At 44.3% G+C, this 24,494-nt stretch overlaps 1 protein-coding gene across 4 annotated transcripts in view; it reads right to left on the bottom strand.

Moving 5' to 3' along the window:
• LOC140427713 (transcriptional regulator Erg) overlaps nt 1-24,494 on the bottom strand; it is a 425,982-nt gene that overhangs the window by 156,179 nt on the left and 245,309 nt on the right. The window contains exon 1 of one of the 4 annotated variants that reach the window (XM_072513249.1): nt 10,359-10,589. The exons of the other annotated variants lie outside the window; for them this stretch is intronic. Within the exon in view, the coding sequence (XP_072369350.1) occupies nt 10,359-10,376 (18 nt within the window). The 5' untranslated portion in view covers nt 10,377-10,589. Of the gene's footprint in view, nt 1-10,358; nt 10,590-24,494 lie in introns of those variants that run through there. 4 annotated transcript variants of the gene reach the window in all.

Raw genomic sequence — 24,494 nt, forward strand, 5'->3', positions numbered from 1 at the left:
AATGTCAGGAAAAATCATAAATTCCTTCCCAACTCCATTAGCCAATTAAACAGGACCATGGTAATACTAATTGGTGAAATTATTCAACTCTGGCCAGAGGCCGGGGGGCGGCGGTGGTGGTCAGTAAGAGCCAGTAACCCTCTGTTGTTATCATACTCATTTCTCACAGGTGTCAGGACTGATTTCTTTTTTAAACTGCCGTTGGGGCAAAAAGCCTGAACCTGTTTCTGTCTCTTTACATGCACTTTCTAACAGGAATCTCCACGTCGTGATTAGGAGCAGGAAGTTGAGTTGATTATTCTCCTTCTATCTCAGGGGCACTGAGGCCAATTGCAGTGCACCCCCCCCCCCCCCCCCCCCCCCCCGCTGCCCCAACGTTGCACAGACCAAACATAGAACCAGAGACCTTCCTGTACTGCTTCGCTCTTCATCATACAATGTAAACAGGAACTTTGACCCAAACTTAACATTATTTTAATGTTTCAGCAAGATAAAAGTTATAGGAACATTTGTTTTTTATTAGTTAAGTTTGGACTGATGTGAAAATAATGACAAGAGATTCAGAAAGTTGGTAATATTGAAACATATTGTATATCATATAAAAATGGACAGCTTCTAAGCCCTTGACGTAGCAAAGAAATGCTTTAAGGTTGATTCCTAAAGACTTTACTTACAGAAGCAAGCCGTTTGTTCCAATTTGCAGTACATGTTGGTGTTACTGTTCATATATGCAACTGTCCCCCCATGCGCTCATTATGTTTCCACATTTCTTTCCCAACTTCTCCTTCAACCATTTTTTTATCCTATTCTTAATCGTGGATATGGGGGTGAATATTTGTCTGGGCTCAGCAAAACCCAACCTGTGGCTGGCAAAATGCAAATCCAACCCATTTGTGACTTTACAAGGGATTTTCATCTTTTCACACAGAGGTTGGGTATGCGACAACACAGTGGTTAGCACTGTTGCTTCACAGCGCCAAGGACCTGGGTTCAATTCCCGGCTTGGGTCCCTTTCTGTGCAAAGTCTGCACGATCTCCCTGTGTCTGCGTGGGTTTCCTCCGGGTGCTCCGGTTTCCTCCCACAAGTCCCGAAAGACGTGCTTGTTAGGTGAATTGGACATTCTGAATTCTCCCTCTATGGACCCGAACAGGCACTGGAGTGTGGTGATGAGGGGATTTTCACAGTAACTTCATTGCAGTGTTAATGAAAAGCTACTTGTGACTGATGCGACCATCAATTCACACGAGACGGAGAGTTGAAGTGAACAGTGGTTTTAATCAGCTAGATCTGTGCCTGCCTGCAAATGCTCTGTATTGAGTGCTGCCTACAGGCTGCAGATCTATATACCTCCCCCGAGGGGGCGGAGCCATAGACGGAGCCCACAAGGTCATCAACATAATACAATACAATGTAATGCAATACAATGGTGAATGGTAGCAGTAATACATCCACCACAGCGACACTAATAAATATTATTATTTTGCAGTGAATTTTGCGAACATCAATAAGGAGTGCGGGTGCAGAGACGAGCCGGTTAGAAGGCCCACCTCGATCCTCCAACACAGCAATCCAGCTTCCAACATCGTTTAAAGGCCCCCTAAAACTCAACCTTATGCCCCCTCATGTTCCCTCCAATTCCCCCACAATGCCTCACATTCTCTGTCACCACATCCCAGCTCCATGTCGACCCCCCACCCCCCACTTCCATAGATGCACCATAGCTATGCACAATGTACAGTCCTCAGCAGCCATGTCATGGCAATGGGAATTATTTTGAAATCATTAAAAAACCATTATGCCTCAAACAATCTAAGAAAACCCTGAATTCAAACTCACAACCGTTGATACTGGACAACAAAAACCCAAGGGAAAACATTGTAATCCTTTCAGTGCTTATTGGATTTGCAAACAAGTAAGAAACCAGGTCAAAAACATAGGGTAGAATGTCATCTTCAGGAGGGGTAGTTGGAGTCGGGAAATATCCCGAAATAGCAGACCTGCCTCAGCAGAAAGTGTCGCTGTAGACCACAATTTTGTTTTGGGGAAATGGCACTGTGGGATGGAGTCAGGCCGGCTGTCCCAGAGGTAGATTGGAGGTAGACGCAGGGAACCTGAGTGCTGAGGTAGACTGTTTAAAAAGCCTATCTTAGTTCTCTACGACTTCAGCCCAGTGGGTTCCTTGGCTGCTACGCCCAATAACCATATCCCTCACATCCCCATGCCAACCCATGCCCTCACCAACCCCATTGGTCCCTCCTACGTGCCATGCCTATCATAGAATCATAGAATTTACAGTGCAGAAGGAGGCCATTTGGCTCATCGAGTCTGCCCCGGCTCTTGGAAAGAGCACCCAAGCTCACACCACCACCCTATCCCCGTAGCCCAGTAACACCACCTCACCTTTTTGGACACTAAGGGCAATTTATCACGGCCAATCCACCTAACCTGCACATCTTTGGACTGTGGTAGGAAACCGGAGCACCAGGACGAAATCCACGCAGACACGGGGGGGAACGTGCAGACTCAGCACAGACAGTGACCCAAACCGGGAATCGAACCTGGGACCCTGGAGCTGTGAATCAATGGTACTTCCATGACCATTCACCTAGTATAGAGATATGGAAACGTAGAAAATAGGCGCAGGGGTAGGCCATTCAGCCCTTCACGTCGGCACCACCGTTCAATATGATCATGGCTGATCATGAAAATTCAGTATCCCACTCCCGCTTTCTCACCATACCCCTTGATCCCTTTAGCCAAAAGGGCCACGTCCAGCTCCCTCTTGAATATATCCAATTAACTGGCCCCAACAGCTTTCTGTGGTACAGAATTCCACAACTTCACAACTCTCTGAGAGGAGAAGTTCTTCCTCATCTCTGTCCTGAATGGCTTACCCCTTATTCTGAGGCTGTGTACCCTACTTCTGGACGTCCCAACATCGGGAACATTCTTCCCACATCTAGCCTGTCCGGTCCCATGAGGATTTTATGTTTTTATGAGACCCCTCTCATTCTTCTAAACTCCAGTGAGTACAAGCCCAGTCGATCCAGTCTTTCTTCATATGTCAGTCCTGCCATCCCGGGAATTAGTCTGGTGAACCTTCGCTGGACACTAACAATAGCAAGAATGTCCTTCCTCAAACTAGGAGACCAAAACTGCACACAATACTCAAGGTGTGGCCTCACCAAGGCCCTGAATAACTGCAGCAAGACATCCCTACTCCTATACTCAAATCGTCTCACTATGAAGGCCACCATTAGCTTTCCTCACCACCTGCTGTACCTTCATGCCGACCTTCAGCAACTGTCCGACCATAACACCCAGGTCTCATTGCACTTCCCCTTTTCCGAAACTGCCACCATTCAGATAATAATCTGCTTTCCAGTTTTTGACACCAAAGTGGATAACCTCATATTAACACACATTATATTGATTTGCCAAATATTTGCCCACACAGCCAGCCTGTCCAAGTCACCCTACAGCCTCTTTGCATCCTCCTCACAGCACAAACTGCCGCCCAGCTTAGTGTCATCTGCAAATTTGGAGATATTGCATGCAATTCCTTCGTCCAAATCATTAATGTATATTGCGAACAGCTGGGGTCCCAGCACTGAACCCTGTGGTACCCCACTAGACACTGCCTGCCACTCTGAAATGGACACTCTAGGGCAGCATGGTAGCACAGTGGGTAGCACTGTTGCTCGACAGCTCCAGGGTCCTAGGTTCGATTCCCGGCTTGCGTCACTGTCTGTGTGGAGTCTGCATGTTCTTCCCATATCTGCGTGGGTTTCCTCTGGGTGCTCTAGTTTCCTCCCAAAAGTCCAGAAAGATGTGCTGTTAGGTGAATTGGACATTCTAAATTCTCCCTTGTGTACCCGAACAGGCGCCGGAATGTGGCGACTAAGGGCATTTCACAATAACTTTATTGCAGTGTTAATGTAAGCCTACTTGTGACAATAAAGATTATTATATTATACCAATGAACCCTATAGTAGCAATGACATGTATGGAACTGCTGAAAATCACTCATTCATAACTCCTTTAAAAATAACTGCTGTTGCTAGAAGCCTACAAAAGACATTATCAATTATTGAAGCTGTAAGCATTTGACACCTCTTTATCATATGCAAATAGACATTGAGCCATTGACAAACAAGGTCACAGAAGAATAGCTTATTAAACATGATAATGCTGTCAATCATCTGTTTCAATGAAGTAAAGTATTGTATGGGTGTCTGGGTTCTCAGCTGAAGGGTAAATCACTATAATGCAGTTGGAAATGTAAAAGGATGTCCTCTGCAGTCATGGTTTTGTGCTCTGATTTATTTTGGATGCCAGATCTGTCTGTTTTCAAAAGGAAAACTGCTTCTGAAATTAGAAAAAAAGCTCTGAACCTGCCCCTAATCCATTGATTGACAGGCACTTTGCCTTGAACATCTATCAATGGAGCCACAAGATTTTTCTATGCCAGTTGCTCCATTATGAATGCTTGGCTGGTTTTCAAATGCTTCAGCTCAGCAGGTGGTCTCAGAACAATTGGAAGGATTCTGGCCTTTAATAACAGAATGGCCACACTTTAATTCCCTTGCTCGTGACAAGCTTGAAGGGGTGGGGGCATTTAATCAGGGGGAAGGGTGGTGGGTGAGAACCCTTTGATGTGGTTTATTGGCCATTTGCAAACCTTTTTTCAAAATAAATTTAGATTACCCAATTATTTTTTCCAATTAAGGGGCAATTTAGCATGGCCAATCCACCTACTCTGCACATTTTTGGGTTGTGGGGGCGAAATCCACGCAGTCACGGGGAGAATGTGCAAACTCCACACGGACCGCGACCCAGAGCCGTGATCGAACCTGGGACCTCAGTGCCGTGATGCAGCTGTGCTAACCAGTAGGCCACATCATTTACAAACCTAATAGGCACTTAAAGGATTACACATTGGTAGTGATAGTGTGTTTTCATTCAGGGTGTTCTTAGATTGTTAGTAGTTTAATGTGTTTCCAATGATTTTAAACACTTCCCATTGTTATTGCATAGCTGCTGAGGAAGGTACATAGCGCATAAAGAATGAATGAGTTTGGAAGATACATGGGTATGGACACAGAAGCACCATGGGTGGCATTGGTGCTCTGAGGAGGCATAGCCTGGCATGGGGGTGGGGTGCGGGGGTGAGGGAGGTGAGATGAGCTTTAGGGGGCCTTTAAATAAGGTTGAGAGCTTGGTTGCTGTGTTGGAAAACCGAGACGGGTCTTCTAACTGGCCCACGTCCACACCCACACGCCTCACACTATCCACTGTGGCTTGCAAAATGTGAACCTGACCCCAGTGTGAAAAGACAAAAATGGAATGTGAGGTCACACATGGTTTGGATGCACAGCTGATACATCACAAAAGTGTTCCAGTCAGATTTTCCCAGTCCCAGGCAATGATTCGGCCCCAGGAGTTAATTACTGTTATGAGATAATCTGGATGGTTTAGGTGTAAAATAGTGAACCCTTGAGAATAAGTGGCAGAAAATGCCCTATAATCAGGATTTATATGGACACCAATGAGTGATTACATTGAGGTTCAGAATTAGATGAATTAAATTATACACAGCCTTCATCCCCAGGTAGCCTTTGCATTTCTTCTGTAATAATATTGTTGCAGCACAATATCTATTTATGAAACTTAATTCCCATTTCTAAATGGTTCAGCTGACTGAACGCATTGTCTGCTCAATGACACCAGAGATGTTTATAAGAATAAAGTCACCAACTCCATCTGAAACTCCTTGATGGACTCAATAACGTGCTTGTCAACCTGGTTACTTTCAGCAGGTTAATTAATGGGTTAAAACAGGAGAACTTCATAAACTGGCGCTAAGCCATTTGTTATAAATATTACTAACATGATCATGATCTTCACAAAAATAATTTTAACGTTTTGCATACAGGAATAAAGAGAGATTTGCTTCACTGTATTTACTGTGGTTTGGTGCATTAGTACAAATATAGAGGATAACAGGAATAAACGGAAATTTAAAAGTGAAAAACTACAACATACCATAAATGTTAACATGCAGCTAAAATAATTGAAGCAGTAGTTGTATTAAACAATACTTTCCCATTGGCTACACTGAAGACATGGGCAAGCCCTGAATAGATATTTTCATCATTAGGTGGGATAGTTTCCATTTCAGTTTGCTAATTTAAAGGTCTCCAGTGAAGGATTTAGGAATAGCCCATTTAAACCCTCAAGGCTGTCCCGCCTTTCAGACAGTATCTCAACACCATTTACCTGTCTTGGTTCCATTTCTCTACATATCTTCTTTCAGCATCTTTTTGGAGGAAAAAGTTCCAGATTTTCACTTTACTTTGTGTGAAAAAATGCCTCCTGACATACCCCCTTAAACAGCTGACCTCTAATTTTGCCCCCTTTACTTGGACTGTCCCTTCCTGAGGAAATAGTTTCTTTCTATCTGCACGGTCAAGCACTTTAATAATCTGAAACACCTCTATTAGATCATTCGTTAATCTTCAATACTCCAGTTTCAATATTTGAACTGTGACAGCCAGAAGGTACATTTCCACGGTAATCAATTCCTGGCAGTGATTGGAACAGTCAGATCCAGCCAGACTCGAGCACTTGATGAACTCGAATCACAGAGGATGAATTTTAAATGCTTCATGGGTGCCAGCTGGAGCTTGTACTATCTTAGTTCTGGTTGCGTTATAAAGCTGATCAATGTGGACTCTCTGGGCACATTGTAAACCAATTTGGCACCGCATTTGGTGTTGTACCAGTGTCATCAACAGAGAAGTAAATTTGCGTAAATTTAAACATAGGATAAGATGTTCCTGCCCCACCCGCCATGGGAGCATCCGGTCCTGCCGCAAGTCAGTGGACTTTTGGCTGGCCTGCCACATCCCCTTTCCAACAAGACCAAAAGGAAACTGATAAAACAAAATCATAATATTATTGCCTCTGTCTATTGGACACTCTGTTCCCCGCAACAGACACTTGCATTTAAATAGTGTCTTGAACATAATAAAAGATCCCAACCAACACTCTTCACAGTGGCATTAACAGCCAAAAACTAACACCAAGCCATGTGCTAGGGCGGGCGATCAAAACCTTTGTGAAAGAGCTAGATTATAAGGAACGTGATAAAGGAGTGCGAGTTGCAGATATGGAAAGGTTTAGAGAGGGAGGTCCAGAGCTTAGACAGCTGAACATATAGCCGCCGACATCGCGTTGGCACATAGACATCTCAGAGAGTTATGGGGCTGAAGGAGGTTGCAGAGATAGACCATAGAATTTACAGTGCAGAAGGAGGCCATTTGGCTCATCGAGTCTGCACCGGCTCTTGGAAAGAGCACCCTACCCAAGCCCACACCTCCACCCTATCCCCATAATCCAGTAACCCCACCCAACACTAAAGGCAATTTTGGACACTAAGGGCAATTTAGCATGGCCAATCCACCTAACCTGCACATCTTTGAACTGTGGGAGGAAACCGGAGCACCCGGCCCATGCAGACACGGGGAGAACGTGCTGACTCCGCACAGCCAGTGACCCAAGCCAGGAATCGAACGTCTGACCCTGGAGCTGTGACGCAATTGTGCCAACCACTATGCTACCGTGCTAGCGAAAGGTGAGGCCTTGGAGAGATTTGGAAGCAGTGAATAGAATTTTAAATTGCTGGACTGCGAGCTAATGTAGGTCAACAATTGAAGGAGTGAAGTGTGAATGGAGTACAGTGCGAGTTAGGATACAGACTCATGGAGGGTGCAAGATGAGAGGTCAGACAGGAGAGCATTGGAATAGTCAGTCATTATTAAGACATTTATCCTACTAGTGCTAAAATTAACACAGTAGAATACCCTGACTGTTGAGCCCCTATGATTGGAATGGAACAAAAAATAACCCAACTCCAGATTTGAATCAGCAATTCTAAATATACACACAGGCTATTCATCAATTTAATTATTACTGGTGCCACTTAGTCTTCAGTAATAAAATCCTGCTGAGATTTAGGATTGCACCTCGGGGCATTATGAAGCCATAACATAGCTTTGCGCAGTGTTGTTAAAACTAGAGCACTCATTCATTCTTTCCTGAATAATTCTTGATGCTGTTAAAAATGTCAGTTTTTGTCATCTGGTGAGTTGAAGATCCATGTTGGGAACGGCATGGAGATGTGTCATATTAGAATCCCAGGCGGATTACTTGGCTGACTGATCATCCTGGTCATTCCTTTGCGTTTTCCAGCAGATGGGTATACCAGGTGCATTGTTGTAACTGGTCAGCTGTCCACCATTTTAGTAAAAGGAATGGGTGTGACATTAAAAGTAAACATCTCCATTAAAATAAAAGAGAGAGCATATTTTGTACAAGAGAGATTGTACAACAAAATTGCCAGCTGCACCTTCCACCTTAATAATATTTTGTTGGGGAAAGAGAAGGTTGTGGATATTTGCTTGGAAAAAAAAACACTTAAGCAAAATGCATTGATCCAAAACGACAAGGAGTTCTCTCAAGTTAAATCGTCAAAGTGAAACCAGAAGAAAGGTTCTGATAGTGTGCATTTGCTACACTCTTTAGATTGTTTTTTGCTACACGTCGGATGCTTTGCTGCCTAAATAACAGTTCCAGCTGTCGTTGCCAGAACCTTCTGAATGGCACGCTCTTCCAACAAGCAAAAGCGTGAAGTTGAAAGTTGGGCCACCGAGCATACATCCCACACACAGGCTGCGTAGAAAAACAGCCTGCGTGTGTTGGAATATTCAACTTCAGCAAAGTTGGCATCAGCTGCCTCGAGAATGATTTCTTGCTTACTCTGCTCAAGTGCTTCAATTTGGCTTGGAATAACATTGACTTTAATGAAATATGACATACCTCCATGCCAAATGCACTGTAATTAATCTGTGGAGATAGCATATTCATTCCTATTGAGTTATATTTTCACTGTTTTCTCCAACTGTTTGCAAGTTGATATCTATACGATGACCTGTCACTGGTGCATACAATTTCCTCAGACTGGGAAAAAAACTCTGAAAATCAATGGATTAGAGTTCAATTCTGATTTTCAGTGCACTGACCTGTGACAGTTAAACTTTCCATATCGGGGATCTCATATAAATGTTTCCCATTTTCCTATTTTGACGAGGAAAGGGATTTTGGAAACTCCGATGTTTACTTCATGTGAGTTCAGTTGAAAACCTAAAAAGCAGATTCCATCTGCTTTGTCCTTGGGCATCATTAAGTGGTGGTTTGTAAGAATGAAAATGGAAACAAGACTTGTAGCTGTGGTGAAACCCAGGAGAAGTGCTGTGCTCCACAAAATACTTCCAATATCAAGAGATACATACCCCACAGAACGGAATAGATTTTTTAAAAAATCCTTCTTAAATTCATAATATTCTCCAAAATTACAAAAAGTCAAAATAGTGCTCTAAAACAGAACGTTTACACATCTTTAAACTTAACTCAGCAACTTTGGTCAACCAGATGCCACAATCAAGCAGAAATTTTGAATTAAGGATAAGTAAATGAATAGCCCTTCGAAATGAATTAATTGTGATTCCAGATAAATTCAGCGTCCATGCACTTTTACCCTGCTGATAATGAAAACATCTTTATTTCAGCTTCATAGATGATGCTCATTACTTTTGTCCGAAGTAAAATTCCCCGTAAATAAAATTACAGTTTTCAAGTTGCAGGGCTAAGCTGAATGAACCTAATTGTGGAAAGAACTGAGCACAGTTACTTCTCATCAATAAACCCAGAAACACAGCCCTTTTTACAACAGCCCAGATTACATTTTGAGATTTTTCAACAACTTTCATTTCTACAGGTGAGTTGGTGAAGATACTTTACCAAAAACATGTCTTAGAAATGCTTTGCAAATGCATCCAACAATAACTCTGGCTTAGTGTCACTACCCGTCTGGAGTACATACTGAATGCAAAGTAATTACTCTTTAAATGAGGAATTAGAGTGCATCTGCATGTTCGAACATTTCAAGGCAGTGCCCTGCCTGGGACACGTATTCATTCTTTCAAGCAATCACACAGCCAAACCCCCCGAAACTGGCACCAAGATAGAAAAAAAAAATTAGAGAAGGAAGAAAGTAATGATTAAGCGCCTCACTTCTGTGTGAAAATCTCTACCCTTTCCTCAAAAAAAACAGTTTTTCAAACGACACGGACAGTTCGAGTAGGAAAGGAAATTTTACAGGCAGCACAAAGGAAATCTGCTCATCGCCTTCCATTGTGGAAAAGAGGGTGTAGCTTCATTCACTGTTTTACATCTGGCGAAGAGCAAGGGTTTGCAGCCCAACGTACCAAAACACAGAAAATCCAACAAATCTTACCTTTATTGTACTGGCCATTTTATCTCAAAAGCACGTTCTTTTAAAAAAATCTTATATATTGTTAAAGAAACTTATGCCCAGTTAGGGCGGTTGGAGTTTTTTTTTGGAGGCGGCGAGATTGTGCTAAGTCTGGGAAATGAAGTCAGTCTGTAGCAGGAAAAGGTTTCTATTGGCTCTGGCTCGCTTAGCTCAAAGAAACAGGATATTTTGGAGCACAGAGATAAGAGTGACCAGAAAACAATGTTGTTTTTCTTGATGCGTAGTCGATGATTTCTTTTTCTTTCCCCTCTCTGCTGCGCTTCAGAAGCTGATCTTCAAGGCAGGTGTGAGATGATGGTTACATGTCTAATTCGCACAGCTTTACCACAGGATACAGATGTCATATTGAAGCAAGGGCTTAAAAATCTGACCTTAACCCATCTGAAATGGACGGACTGTGCACATTATTATTACGATTATGTTTATTATTATTTCCTCTTTGCCACCGCTAGCATTTCCCTCCCCTTCCTATTTTGAAAGTGCTGATGCACATTTGTATACGGTTCCACAGATGTAACAGATCTTTGGTGTCTCATCCAAATGGTCTTTTTTGCAGTGGGACACATTACAGTCAACCTAACCCTGCTAAATTTGACTCCCAGGTAAAATTACTATCCACAATGAGTGTGCTGTTAAACTAGGTCACATAAAGATCCTGACCAATCGCTTATAGTACACTAAAGTCCTGTAGGATTACATTCTGCCGTATAAGAGCCACAAACCTGAAACTACATTTTGGGGTCATCTAAAATTCCTCCTCCTCCTATTTTTGTGCAGGTCAATAACCTATTTTAAAATTTGGAACAGCTTGGGTGGGATTCTCCGCAATCGGCGCGATGTCCACCGACCGGTGCCAAAAATGGCGCGAATCAGTCCGGCATTGCGCTGCCCCAAAGGTGCGGAATTCTCCACATCTTGAGGGGCCGAGCCCTTACATTGAGGGGCTAGGCCCGCGCCGGACTGATTTCCGGGAAAGGCCTTTGGTGCCCCGCCAGCTGGCGCGGAAATGACTTTGCCTGACGGCGCATGCGCGGGAGCGTCAGCGGCCGCTCACGGCATCCCCGCGCATGCGCAGTGGAGGGGGTCTCTTCCGCCTCCGCCATAGTGGAGACCATGGCGAAGGCGGAAGGAAAAGAGTGCCCCCATGGCACAGGCCCGCCCGCGGATCGGTGGGCCCCGATCGTGGGCCAGGCCACCGTGGGGGCACCCCCCCGGAGCCAGATCGCCCCGTGCCCCCCCCCCAGGACCCCAGAGCCCGCCCGCGCCGCCTTGTCCCACCGTTCAAAAGGTGGTTGAATCCACGCCGGCGGGACAGGCATTCCAGCAGCGGGACTTCGGCCCATCGAGGGCCGGAGAATCGCCGGGGGGGGGGGCGCCGCCAACCGGCGCGCCGCGATTCCCACCCCCGCCGAATATCCGGTGCCGGAGAATTTGGCAACCGGCGGGGGCGGGGTTCACGCCAGCCCCCGGCGATTCTCCGACCTGGCGGGGGGTCGGAGAATCCCGCCCCCTATTCTCAAAGAAACATTAACAGTTCACGTGAACAATGATTTTATTTCTACTGGACGTGTCTTATGAGGGGATTGTGTTGGGAATTAATACATGTAATGACGTTAGTTCTTTCCTTGCATTAGTCACTTCTTCTTGCCATTTGTATCCTGTGATGTTTTGTCTATTATTGCACATTCCTGTGGCCAGAGTCGTCTGTAATCAACTTTTTAAACCTCCTAAGTTGCCACAAAGTCTCTTCATTGCTGAATATTTCTGGGTAAAGTGATATTACTGAGGATTGATGTTTTCCGTATAATCTCTGTCCTCCTTGACACTATTCACAATAACAGAGTAAGGATTTGCTTATTGACTTCATTGTTTTTGGCTAATGTTACTTTGCTGTGATGCACGTGTATTCATAACCAAAATCATTGATAAATTGTAAAGGAATTTTGGAAGAGGAAATGGGTGAGGCTGTTGTGAAACATTTTGTATATCACTGAGCTAAAGGCATTGTAATATTATGGGCTGTCCTGAGGAAATGTACAAAGGAAGAAGCAGCTCTCTATTGAAAGATTGAGTGATTATTTTCTATAGTTGTGAGGTCTGGTCCAGTGTTTTTAGTTTTATTGATTTAATAACTGTTTCTGTTTTTACAGTTTAAAACTTAGTGGCCTCCCATTTAAGACTGCGATGAGGTGATTTTATTTTCTCTTTCAGAGGATCTTTAGCCTGTGGAATTCTCTTCCACAGAGCCCAGTGGAGGCAGGGCCATTGAATATATTCAAGGCTGAGTTAGATAATTTTTTGAGAGACAAGGAAGTCAAGGGTTATGGGCGGGGGTGGGATGGGCGCAGACAGAAAAGTGGGTCAAGGCCGCAATCATGGGTGGAATTCTCCAGTCCCCCAGCTTAGTCTAAAATTTTAGGTGAGAATACTAATTTCTACAAACTTCTATTAGAAACAATTATTAAAACAATAATAATAGTTTCCCATTGAAGCCACCCCACACTGCCAGGAAAGCCGTGGACAGGGCTGCACTGCCAGCAGGAAACAAAGAACCCTAACGGATCGAGAATTCCGGCCCATATGATCTTATCAAACAGCAGAGCAGGCTGAGGGGGGGCTGGATGGCCTTCCCCTACTCTTAACTCTTAATTTGTGCTCTTGATTATGTCACTGGACTTGTGAACCAGAGGCCTGGACTACAAATTCAGTCAAATATGAGTTCAAATCCCATGATGGCTATTTAAGGATTTCTTTAAAATAATCTGGAAAGATAAAGCTGAAATCAGTAAAATAACCAACTTAACTGACCATGAAAGTGTTGTAAAATTCCAACTGGTGCACTATTGGCTGCTTGGAAAAGGCAAACTGCCCATTCTCATCCACTCTGCCCCGATGTGCCTCTCCCACACCAATGGGATTGAGGTTTTTCTCCCCTCGCAACTACTCACTCAGGTGTATCACACCTTCCCAGGACAACTCTGGATGGGCAATGAATACTGGCTTTGCCAACAATGCTCAGGTACTGAGAACGAATAATTTTAAAAAAGATTTTCAGGAGACAATGCAAAACCAGATCGTTGTGGACAGCAACAAAGTGAAATAACTGATTATTTTTCACCAAAATATAGCTACCTATGTTCTCGCAGCTAAGATTTCATAAATAATTCCATAAATAATTCAATGCAATATTATTAAATGCATTCTTCAGTCACTATAAACCTAAGAACCTCAGCTCAGTCTGCTGGACACCATCAAAATTGCTAAGAATCGAATCAACAAACAATGGTCAGGTGATGCCAGCTTGGGTTTGAGGAAGATCACTGATTATGAGATGTGATTTCTTCTACTTAATAATTGTTGTGAAACTGCAACCATTAGTGTAAATAATATGCCCATACCTATAAACACATATCAGCAATCTTCCCCTGCGCGTGTCTAAGATTTTAAATGTTGAGTTTATCTTTTTTTAGAGCACAATGATTGCAATGGAGAAATGTGAGTCTCACATTATGGAAAGCTCATAAGGATGTCAATTATAGTTCACATGGTAGATAAATATTCTCGAAATTTGTCTGATTTCTTATGGGGCAGGGAGTGAATGTGCAGTACCTTCTTTTAGGAGGATAAATAAATTGGGTAAAATCAGTTGAGGCCTAACGGAGGCCTTGTGGCACATTGGTAGTAACCCTGCCTCTGGACTAGAAGCTCTGGGTCAAGTCCAAAGCCAGCACTGGTTGGTCAAGGAAGGAGTGTTCCTAAAGCCGTTCAACAGGCTGATAATCAGCTCGGGAATCTTTCCCCTGCTATTCCCCAAACGGTAAAACAGTATGGGTGTGAGGATTTGCTTAAAAAAAAGCTAGAGGATTAAATACTCCAGGTGCCAGACACAATTCAATTGTCAGCATTATTCTTGCCTCTGAGTCACAAGGTTCTGTGTTCAAATCCCACTTCAGGACTTGCGCACACAAATCAAGGTTGACACTTTGGTACTGAGGATGGCTGCACTGTTGGAATTTGGGTGAGGTGTTAAACCAATGATGGGTAACCTCGGCTCGTCAGTGGACCACATGAGCGGCCCTTCATCGCTGGGGGCTGCAAGATCGAAATCGGGCATTTTCGCTAACTTTTGAACCTTGAATAAGATTGAATACATTTAAAACATGCTGAATATTTCAAAATGAGTTATAGAAAATCATTCCTATACTAATTGAACAGTCACCAACTTCAAATGGTAAAAACAAAAGAAACATCTGCATAAAAGCAAATTACTGCGGATGCTGGAATCTGAAACGAAAGAGAAAATGCTGGAAAATCTCAGCAAGTCTGGCAGCATCTGTAGGGAGAGAAAAGAGCTAACGTTTCGAGTCCGATTACTCTTTGTCAAAGCTAACAGACAGAGAAAGTGGGAACTATTTATACTGTGGAGTGAGAATGAAAGATGAGTGAAAAAGAAACATCTGCATGATTGGACACAGAGAGTGGGCACGGCTCTCTCAGGAAATGTTGTGCGCAATCAGCATGTACCTCACTTGCCCTTGCTTTACACGTGTATAACTTCAGTTGTACCAATAGGAAACAAGTTACGTGAATGGAAACCAATGGAATGTGCTAATTCTGCGCGTGGGCAACAGTCAACAAAATGTCTTGTGAGCCGCACTCAGAATCCTAAAGGGCGGGCGTTCGCGAACGGAGCGGCCGCAGCAAAGAGGCTCCCGCAGGTCCACAAAATCGCGGCTTTTTTCGGGGGGGGGGTTCCCGGCGGGGTTTTTTAAAAGTTAAAGTCCCACGAAATCGGCCCTGCCTTCCTCGCCCTGCCCAGGCACCAAAGCTTCGTTCCACGGAGCTGAAGAGAAAAAAAAGAGGAGAGACTGGCCCTGGTGTTCTGCACGTGGAGGAGTGGTGATCGCAACAAGAAACAGCCTGAAAGTCGCAACACGGAGAGGATAAGACAAAAAAAAAAATTTTTTAAATTTATTTAACATTTTTTTTCTCTCCTGAAAATTTAAGAAACATTTTTTGAAAAAATCTTTCAAAAAAAAATGTTTTTAAAAAGAAAAAAACCTTTGGGGTTTTTTCTTTGGAGGGAAACAAAAGGAATTTCTTTTTCGCACCAAAACCCAGTAAAAAGAGAAAGGCACATATCAGGAATATGCCTGCAAATAATAACAAATCGGGGGGATGGCGAGATGTAAGAAGGAGCAGCAGCGAAGGCGAAGGAAAAAGGCAGGAGCTGCGGCCGAGCAGGCAGACGGCCCCATGAGGCGAGACGGAGGTTCAGGCGAACCAGGAAGCGGAAAAGCTGACGAGCCGAGCAGCGGAGCAGGAACAGGACGCAGCGACCATCAGGGGGAGGAATGGAGAAGCGTGCTGAAAACGGAAATAAACACCAGAAAGGAGGAGATAAAAAAGGAGATAAACGCCATGAGGGAGGCACTCAGGACGGAGCTCCACACAATGATGAAGAAGATGCTGGCGGAGACAATGGACAAATGCAGCGAACCATCGATGACCTGGAAAGGAAGGTGGAGGCACAGGAGAAAACGATTCAGGCGTTGGAGAGGGCCACATCGGACCAGAGCGACAGGATGGTAACTCAGGAAACCGAGGTGAAAAGGCTGCAACTACCCATGGGAGCCTTAGAGGGAAAGTGGAGGACCACGAAAATAGGTCCAGACGGCAGAATGTTGAAATAGTGGGTCTGCCAGAGGGGATGGAGGGCAGAGACCCAGCAGGCTACGTCACCTAAATGCTGGGCAAGCTAGTGGGAAGGGTGAAATTTCCAAACCCACCCCAGAAATTGACAGGGCGCACAGGTCGCTTCGACCCAGGCCCAAAGCCGGGGAGCAGCCCTGAGCGATTATCATGAAGCTGCACCGGTTCCAAGACAGGGAAAAAATCCTAAGGAGGGCCAACACAGGAGGGCAGATGAAATCCAGCACGTGGGAAGGGAATATCATAAGGGTGTACCAGGACATTGGGGCGGACCTGGCCAAAACAAGGGCTGAATTCAACAAGGCCAAATCAGCACTCTACAAAAGTAATGTGAAATTTGGGATGTTATTCCCGGCCAAACTCTGGGTAACATTTGAGGGGAAGGAGCTGTTTTTTAACATCCCAGCGGCAGCGGAGGAGTACGGTAGAGCAAACAAACTGGTGGAGGGACAGCAGCAATGGCATCATGAAAGCGATGGGGATGGAAAAGACAGGAAGAATCGGAACAAAGAGCAGCGGGCAGACCGCAAACAGAGACAATAAGGTCACGAATTGTACACACGTGTTTGGTGCACTGTGCGGGACTGTGCTGACTCGATTCCGGGCTCGTTCCATCTCTCAATGCAATGGGGGGGAGCGAAGCAAGGTAAATGAGGGTGAGAAAGGCGGACAGGAGGGCGAGACAAGGGCTAGCAAAGGAAGGTAAAACAGGACCAGAGCAGGCCAAGTACTGGGAGGGGGGCCACCGTGCTAGCGAAGGAGGGCTAACACGGGAGGGCAGGAAAAAAGGAGGGCCGCGGCGCGCTTCTCAGGGGAGAGGGAGCGCCTGGCACAAAGAGGGGGGGGGACAGGGCAGAAGGGAGGGAAGAACACAGGGGGGGGACAGGGACTATTGGGGGGGGGGAGGAGTTGGGGGGAGAGCACAGAACAAAAGAGAAGCAAAGGGAAGGATGAGGTTCATAAGCAGCACGAACACAGGCCTCGGCAGATATGGAGCAGGGCGAGGAACCAAGATGGCACCACAAACAGCCACTCGGGAGGGCTTCAGGGCGAAGGGAGACACTGGAGTGCAGGGGCGCAGCCACAATGGCGTACACATAGCTGGCGGCCATGTTGGCTGCCCCTGGACAAAGGGAAACCCCGGAGCCCTGGGGCCCGACCTCATGGTGAGAGCGGTGACCCTGGCCATTTTGGACGTCCCCCTAACAAAGGGAAACCCCGGAGTGCAGGGGCGCGTCCACCAGGTAAGTATGGGTGATCCCGCAGGACCGAGGGGTTGAAAACCCCTGCCAGGATTGTTACCTGGAACGTAAAGGGACTCAACGGCCCAGTGAAAAGATCCAGAGTCTTCACCCACCTAAGAAGCCTAAAAGCAGACATAATCTACCTACAAGAGAAGCACCTGAGGGAGAAGGAACGACTGCTGGTAAGAAAGGGCTGGGTGGGACAGACTCATGCTACGGGACGAGGGCTAGCAATATTAATTAGCAAGAGGAGGAGGTATACGGAAACCAAGACAGTTACGGACCCAGGGGCACGGCACGTCATGGTCAGTGGTGTCCAGGAAGGGGCACCGGTCGTACTGGTAAATGTGTACGCTCCCAACTGGTATGACACAGAATTCATAAAGAAGACAAGGCAGAAATCCCTGACCTTGACACACACCGACTGATCATGGGGGGCGACTTCAACTGTGTACAGGACCCACTGACCGAACGTTCAAACCCCAGAGCAGGGAAAAAGACTGGCATGGCCTGGGAACTAGGAGCATTTATGGAGCAGAAGGGGGCGGTGGAGCCATGGAGGTTCCTGCACCCGAGAGAGAAGGAATTTTCATACTTCTCACAAGTACACGGGGCAGCAAGGTAGCACAAGTGGATAGCACTGTGGCTTCACAGCGCCAGGGTCCTAGGTTCGATTCCCCACTGGGTCACTGTCTGTGCGGAGTCTGCACGTTCTCCCCGTGTCTGCGTGGGTTTCCTCCGGGTGCTCTGGTTTCCTCCCACAGTCCAAAGACGTGCAGTTAGGTGGATTGGCCATGATAAATTGCCCTTACTGACCGAAAAGGTTAGAAGGGGTTATTGGGTTACGGGGATAGGGTGGAAGTGAGGGCTTAAGTGGGTCGGTGCAGACTCGCTGGGCCGAATGGCCTCCTTCTGCACTGTATGTTCTATGTTCTACACAAGGTATATACCCGTATCGACTTCTTTGCAGTGGGGAAATCGGTGCTTCCAGGGATCACAGGAACGGAGAACTTCGCGATCGTTATCTCTGACCACGCTCCACACTATATAGATGTGAGGTTGGAGACAGACCGGACCCAGCGCCCCATGTGGAGGCTGGACATGGACCTCCTGGCCGACAAGGCCTTCTGTCAAAAAACATCGCGGGCCATAGGCAACTACGTTAGTAACAACCAAAACGGGGGGGTCTCACCCTCCACGTTCTGGGAGGCACTGAAGGCCGTGATTAGAGGAGAGATCATAGCCTTCAAGGCAAGCAGAGATAGGGAAGAGAGGATGGCCAAGCAACAACTGGTGGACTCCATCCTGGAAGTCGACAGAAAATACACCGAGGCCCCGACCGTAGAGCTGCTGGCGGACAGAAAAAAGCTGAAAATGGACTTTAACCTGCTATCCACTAGGAAAGCAGTGTACCAACTCCGCCAGACACGGGGGACCTTCTACGAACACGGAGACAAGGCTGGCTGCCTATTCGCTCACCAGCTGAGAAAGCAGGCAGCCACAAGGGAAATAGCGCAGGTAAAGGTTTTCAGAGGCAGACTGGTAACAGAACCAAAGGAGGTCAATCGGGCATTTGAGACCCTTTACCGGGGACTGTACGCCTCCGAGCCCCCCAACGGGGGCGCGGGGATGAAACAGTTCCTAGATGGACTGGGACTACTGTTATGGGAGAGGCGTTTTCAGAACCCCAAAATGTATCATGGAGTTCAACCAACCTCCCCCTTTAATACTATTGTTGCTTTTCCGAGCACATGGCTTGTTCTCCAGGTGTGGAATTACAATTATGGACACGTGGGTTTTTAAACACAAAACAATGTTTATTCCATGAACTCAACTTAACCTTTTAAATAAACATTGGATCACTTAACACCTCTTACTTCAAATAGTGCAACACTAAATAATCCTTCAGTTATTCCTTTCAACATCCAAGAGACTTAACACCTTTAAACAGAAACACATCAGATTAAAGGCTTTACTTTTATGAGTTTAAATCACCCAAATGATCCAGAGATAGCCTTTCATGGCAGAGATCACAGCAGATCCAGCTCGCTGCAAACACAGACACACCCCAGCTCTTTTCAAACTGAAACTAAAACTAAACTGCAAAATGGGTGATCTAAAACCCAGCTCCACCCACACTCTGACATCGCTGCATTTCTTAAAGGTTCATTGCTTAAACATCCATTTCTTAAAGGCACTCTCACATGACACCTCCGCCCAAGAAAAAAAATAGAGCATCAACTTCAAGATGGTTTCACTTTTCACTTTTCACTTTTCAGTTTTGCACCATCCACTAAGAAATGTACACAGTAAGTCCCTTTTGTTTAAAAAAAAACAACACACGCAAACGGGTATATTAATATAGTCCATTTTTCTTTGTTCTTCTTCCTCCAACCGAAATCCTTCTCGATTGACAGTCTCTTGGAACAAAGACTCTGCACGATCCATCCATTCCTCTACTCCTCAGCATTTCTCTTCAGAAACAGATACTTTAGTTCAATCTGACCACAGAGTCCCTTGCAATTCTCCAATACAGGAGCATTGGTGATCACAGCTTTCAGGCAGTCAAATGCCTGTTGAAAGTCCGCTGTCCATTGAATTTTTTTACGTTTCTTCAGCAAGTCCATCAGTGGAGTAATCACGCCACAAAACTTTTGCACAACTGTTCGATCAAATCCACTCATGCTAAGAAATTGCATTATTTCCCTTCGTCTTGAGGGTATCGGAAACTCCGCAAGGAAAGTGATTCGGGCTTCTCCAAATTCACTTTCGGCTAGGTTCATCACCAAACCCGCCTCCTGAAGTCGATCGAAGAACTCCAGACGATGTTTTAAGTGTTCTTTCCACGTCTGAAAGTTGTAAATAAAAGCAGATTGTCCCAATTTCTCAATGCAATCCTTCAAACGCGGGATAGGATAAGAGTCCGTTCTTGTAACTGCATTCACCTTTCGATAGTCCACACACAACCGTCTGGTTTAGGTACCATCACTATAGGTGAGCTCCATTGGCTGCAACCCACTTCAATTATGCCATTCTTCAGCATACTCTCAATCTCTCTGTTAACCTGTGCCAATGTTAAAGGATTAAGTCTATATGGATGTTGTTTGATAGGAACAGCATTGCCCACATCTACATTATGTATGGTATAGTACCATTTTAGTACTTCCCAATTTATCTCTCCAAACTTGCCCATGTGATATCAATAATTCTTTCAGGTCAGTTCGTTTTTCCTCTGTAAGGTAACTTAACAATTCATCCCAATTTTTAGGAACATCATCATTTTCCAAATTAATTTGAGGTGTGCCAAATTCACAGTCATCTGGATTTGGTTCATCACGTTGAGTTAGAATCATTAAGACATCCTTTTTCTCTCCTTCCTTTCACAGTACCTTTTAAGCATTTTCACATGACACACTCGGTGAGTCTTCCTTCTATCTGGTGTTTTTACCACATAATTCACCTCACTTAATTTCCTTTCAATACGGTCCACAAAACCTAGCTTTTAAAGGCTCACCTATCACTGGTAACAACACTAAAACTTTATCCTCACTGACAAAACTACGAACTTTGGATTTCTTGTCCGCTACCCGTTTCATTACATTTTGTGCAACTTTTAAATGTTGTCTAGCCAATTCACCTGCTCTATTTAATCGTTCCCTAAAATTTGACACGTCATCCAGTAGTGTAATATCCGATTTCTCACCCACCAATTTTTCCTTAATCAATTTAAGTGGTCCTCTTACCTCATGACCAAAAATTAGTTCAAAAGGACTAAATTTGGTAGACTCATTAGGTGCATCCCTAATTGCAAACAATACAAATGGAATTCCTTTATCCCAATCCTCTGGATAATCTTGACAATACCCCCTCAACATTGCCTTTAATGTCTGATGCCACCTTTCTAACGCTCCCTGCGATTCTGGATGGTACGCAGTTGATTTAAATTGTTTTATTCCTAAGGTATCCACAACTTCTCTGAATAGCTTTGAAGTAAAATTCGATCCTTGATGCGATTGAATTTCTGTGGGTAGTTCATATCTAGTAAAGAATTTAAGTAACTCCTCCACAATCCCTTTATCTGTAATATTACATACTGGAATGGCCTCTGGAAACCTCGGAGACACATCCATTATAGTCAAAAGATATTGATTCCCACTTTTTGTTTTAGGAAGCGGTCCTACGCAATCGATTAGGACCCTTGTAAAAGGTTCCTCAAATGCTGGAATGGGTATTAAGGGCGCTGGTTTTATCACTGCTTGAGGTTTCCCTATCACTTGGCATGTGTGACATGATTGACAAAATGTAACTACATCTTTATGTAGCCCAGGCCAATAAAAATGTTTCTTGATTTTAGCTTGAGTTTTCCTTATTCCCAAATGACCTCCCACTGGTACCTCATGTGCAACCCGCAACACCTCCTTTCTATACCCTACCGGCAATACTACTTGATGAACATCTGCCCACTTTTCATCCACCTGCATATGTACAGGTCTCCATTTTCTCATCAAGACATCACTTTTACGGTAATAACACTCTGATATACTCTCAGATTCCTCTTCCGTATATGCTTTCTGATATATCTGTCTTACTTCTACATCTTTCTGTTGTAACTCCGCCAATTTTCCTGAGCTAAAAATATCTGCCTCATCCTCCACCTGTTCTGGTTCTTTTTCAACTATCTGCTCAAAAATCGTTTCTGATAATTGCACTTCAACTTCATAGTCACTCTTTGATTTCTCCTCTTGTCTTAACCTGTGACCTTGTGACCGGGTTACTACACAATCCGGAAAATTCCAAGGATATTCGTCTTTCAACACTACAGCTGTCTGATTTTCCGCTGGCTTATCAACCACAGTAGGCATCACTCCCACCTGCGATCCAGCTATATCATTACCCAAGATAAACTGTATTCCTGGACAAGATGGTTCCTCTTTTACTCCTACTACCACTTCACCACTCTTCACTGGACTTTCCAACGTTACCTTATACAATGGAACGCTACTCCTCTAAAAGCAGACTGTTGGGTCTGGCAAAAACATTGCAGTTAACATTACCTGACAAAATGCGAAAAGATGAGGTAATTATGGCGGTGGTTCAGCATTTAAAGTTGTCTGAGATAGAGTTTGACTCGTTGGAAATGGCAAAAATTCAGTTGCAAATTAAACAAATGGAACATGAGAAAGAATTAAAGTGGCTTGAATACAAGAGAGAGAGAGGAAAAAGAGAGAGAAAGAGAGAGAGAGAGGAAAAAGAAAGAGAGAGAGAGGAAAAAGAAAAGGAGAGAGAAGAAAGGAGAAAAGAAAGAATAGCCCTAGCAGAACAAAAAGAAAAAGAAAGGGAGATACAGAGCAGGGAAAAAGATAAAGAGAGGGAGTTTGAACTTCAGAAAATGGCCATGAAACATGACTGTCAATTAAAATTGGCAGACAGTTGGATGATAGTGATGAGGATAGTGAGAAAGAGCGTCATAGTCGAAGGCTTGGTGGGAATCTATTTAAATATGTCCAAGCATATGGACATATGCTTGCCATTTGCCATATTTTTGCCATTTCCAATGAGTCAAACTGTATCTCAGACAACTTTAAATGCTGAACCACCGCCATAATTACCTCATCTTTTCGCATTTTGTCAGGTAATGTTAACTGCAATGTTTTTGCCAAATCTAACAGTCTGCTTTTAGAGTATGTATGTTTGACCAAATTCTTTCCTTAAATTTCTAAACCCACCTGAATTCCACATATCACCACCTTTTCTGGCAACATTCTTCCCAAACTACATAACTCCTCGCCTCTTACCATTAAAGATTGACCAGCCCCGTATCTCTTAAAATTGTGACTTCTTTACCTGCTCCTCCTGATACACATGAGTAAATGTTACCCACACAAGTAAATTCTTTAAAGACATCTGGCACCTTCTTAACAATTACTTCTTGAACAGGCTGTACAATCGTTTGCACCTCCTTCGTTTCCCTTGGGCTTTCCTTTACCACTCTAACAAATCCCACTGTCTTATCCTGTTTTACCACATCAGCCTTCCCAGTGCTTTTCTTCAGCCACCAGCACTGTGACTTTACATGGCCTAGTTTATTACAGTAAAAACATTTGAAACTTTTCATCTCTTTTCCACCCTCCTGGATTTCTTTTTTTATCTGAGGTACACTCATTTATTGTCTCCCATCAGATCACCTTTACCACTTGAGTATTTCTCATGTCCCCAGTTTCTATCCCTCACTGGCTGAAACTGATGTTGGAAACCAATCTTTGATTTATGAACTAATTCATAATCATCCGCCATTTCTGCTGTTAATCTCGCAGTTTTAACCCTCTGTTTTTCCACATGAGTTCTCACTGCATCCGGAATTGAATTTTTAAACTCCTCCAAAAGTATAATTTCTCTGAGAGCTTCATACGTTTGGTCTATTTTCAAAGCCCTTATCCACCTATCAAAATTACTCTGTTTGAGCCTTTCAAACTCCATGTATGTTTGACCAAATTCTTTCCTTAAATTTCTAAACCGGTGTCTGTAAGCTTCAGACACTAGCTCATATGCACTTAAGATGGATTTCTTCACCTCCTCATACGTTCCAGATACCTCCTCCAGTAGTGATGCAAACACTTCACTAGCTCTACCTACCAGCTTTGTTTGAATCAGTAATACCCACATGTCCAGTGGCCATTTCATTTGTTTAGCTACCTTCTCAAATGAAATGAAAAAGGCTTCCACTTCCTTCTCGTCAAACCTTGGCAATGCTTGGACATATTTAAATAGATTCCCACCAAGCCTTCGACTATGACGCTCTTTCTCACTATCCTCATCATTATCATCCAACTGTCTGCCAATTTTAACTGATTGCCATGTTTCATGGCCATTTTCTGAAGTTCAAACTCCCTCTCTTTATCTTTTTCCCTGCTCTGTATCTCCCTTTCTTTTTCTTTTTGTTCTGCTAGGGCTATTCTTTCTTTTCTCCTTTCTTCTCTCTCCTTTTCTTTTTCCTCTCTCTCTCTTTCTTTTTCCTCTCTCTCTCTCTTTCTCTCTCTTTTTCCTCTCTCTCTCTTGTATTCAAGCCACTTTAATTCTTTCTCATGTTCCATTTGTTTAATTTGCAACTGAAGTTTTGCCATTTCCAATGAGTCAAACTCTA

Source organism: Scyliorhinus torazame, chromosome 8 (assembly GCF_047496885.1).
Source record: "Scyliorhinus torazame isolate Kashiwa2021f chromosome 8, sScyTor2.1, whole genome shotgun sequence".
NCBI classification, from domain to species: domain Eukaryota; kingdom Metazoa; phylum Chordata; class Chondrichthyes; order Carcharhiniformes; family Scyliorhinidae; genus Scyliorhinus; species Scyliorhinus torazame.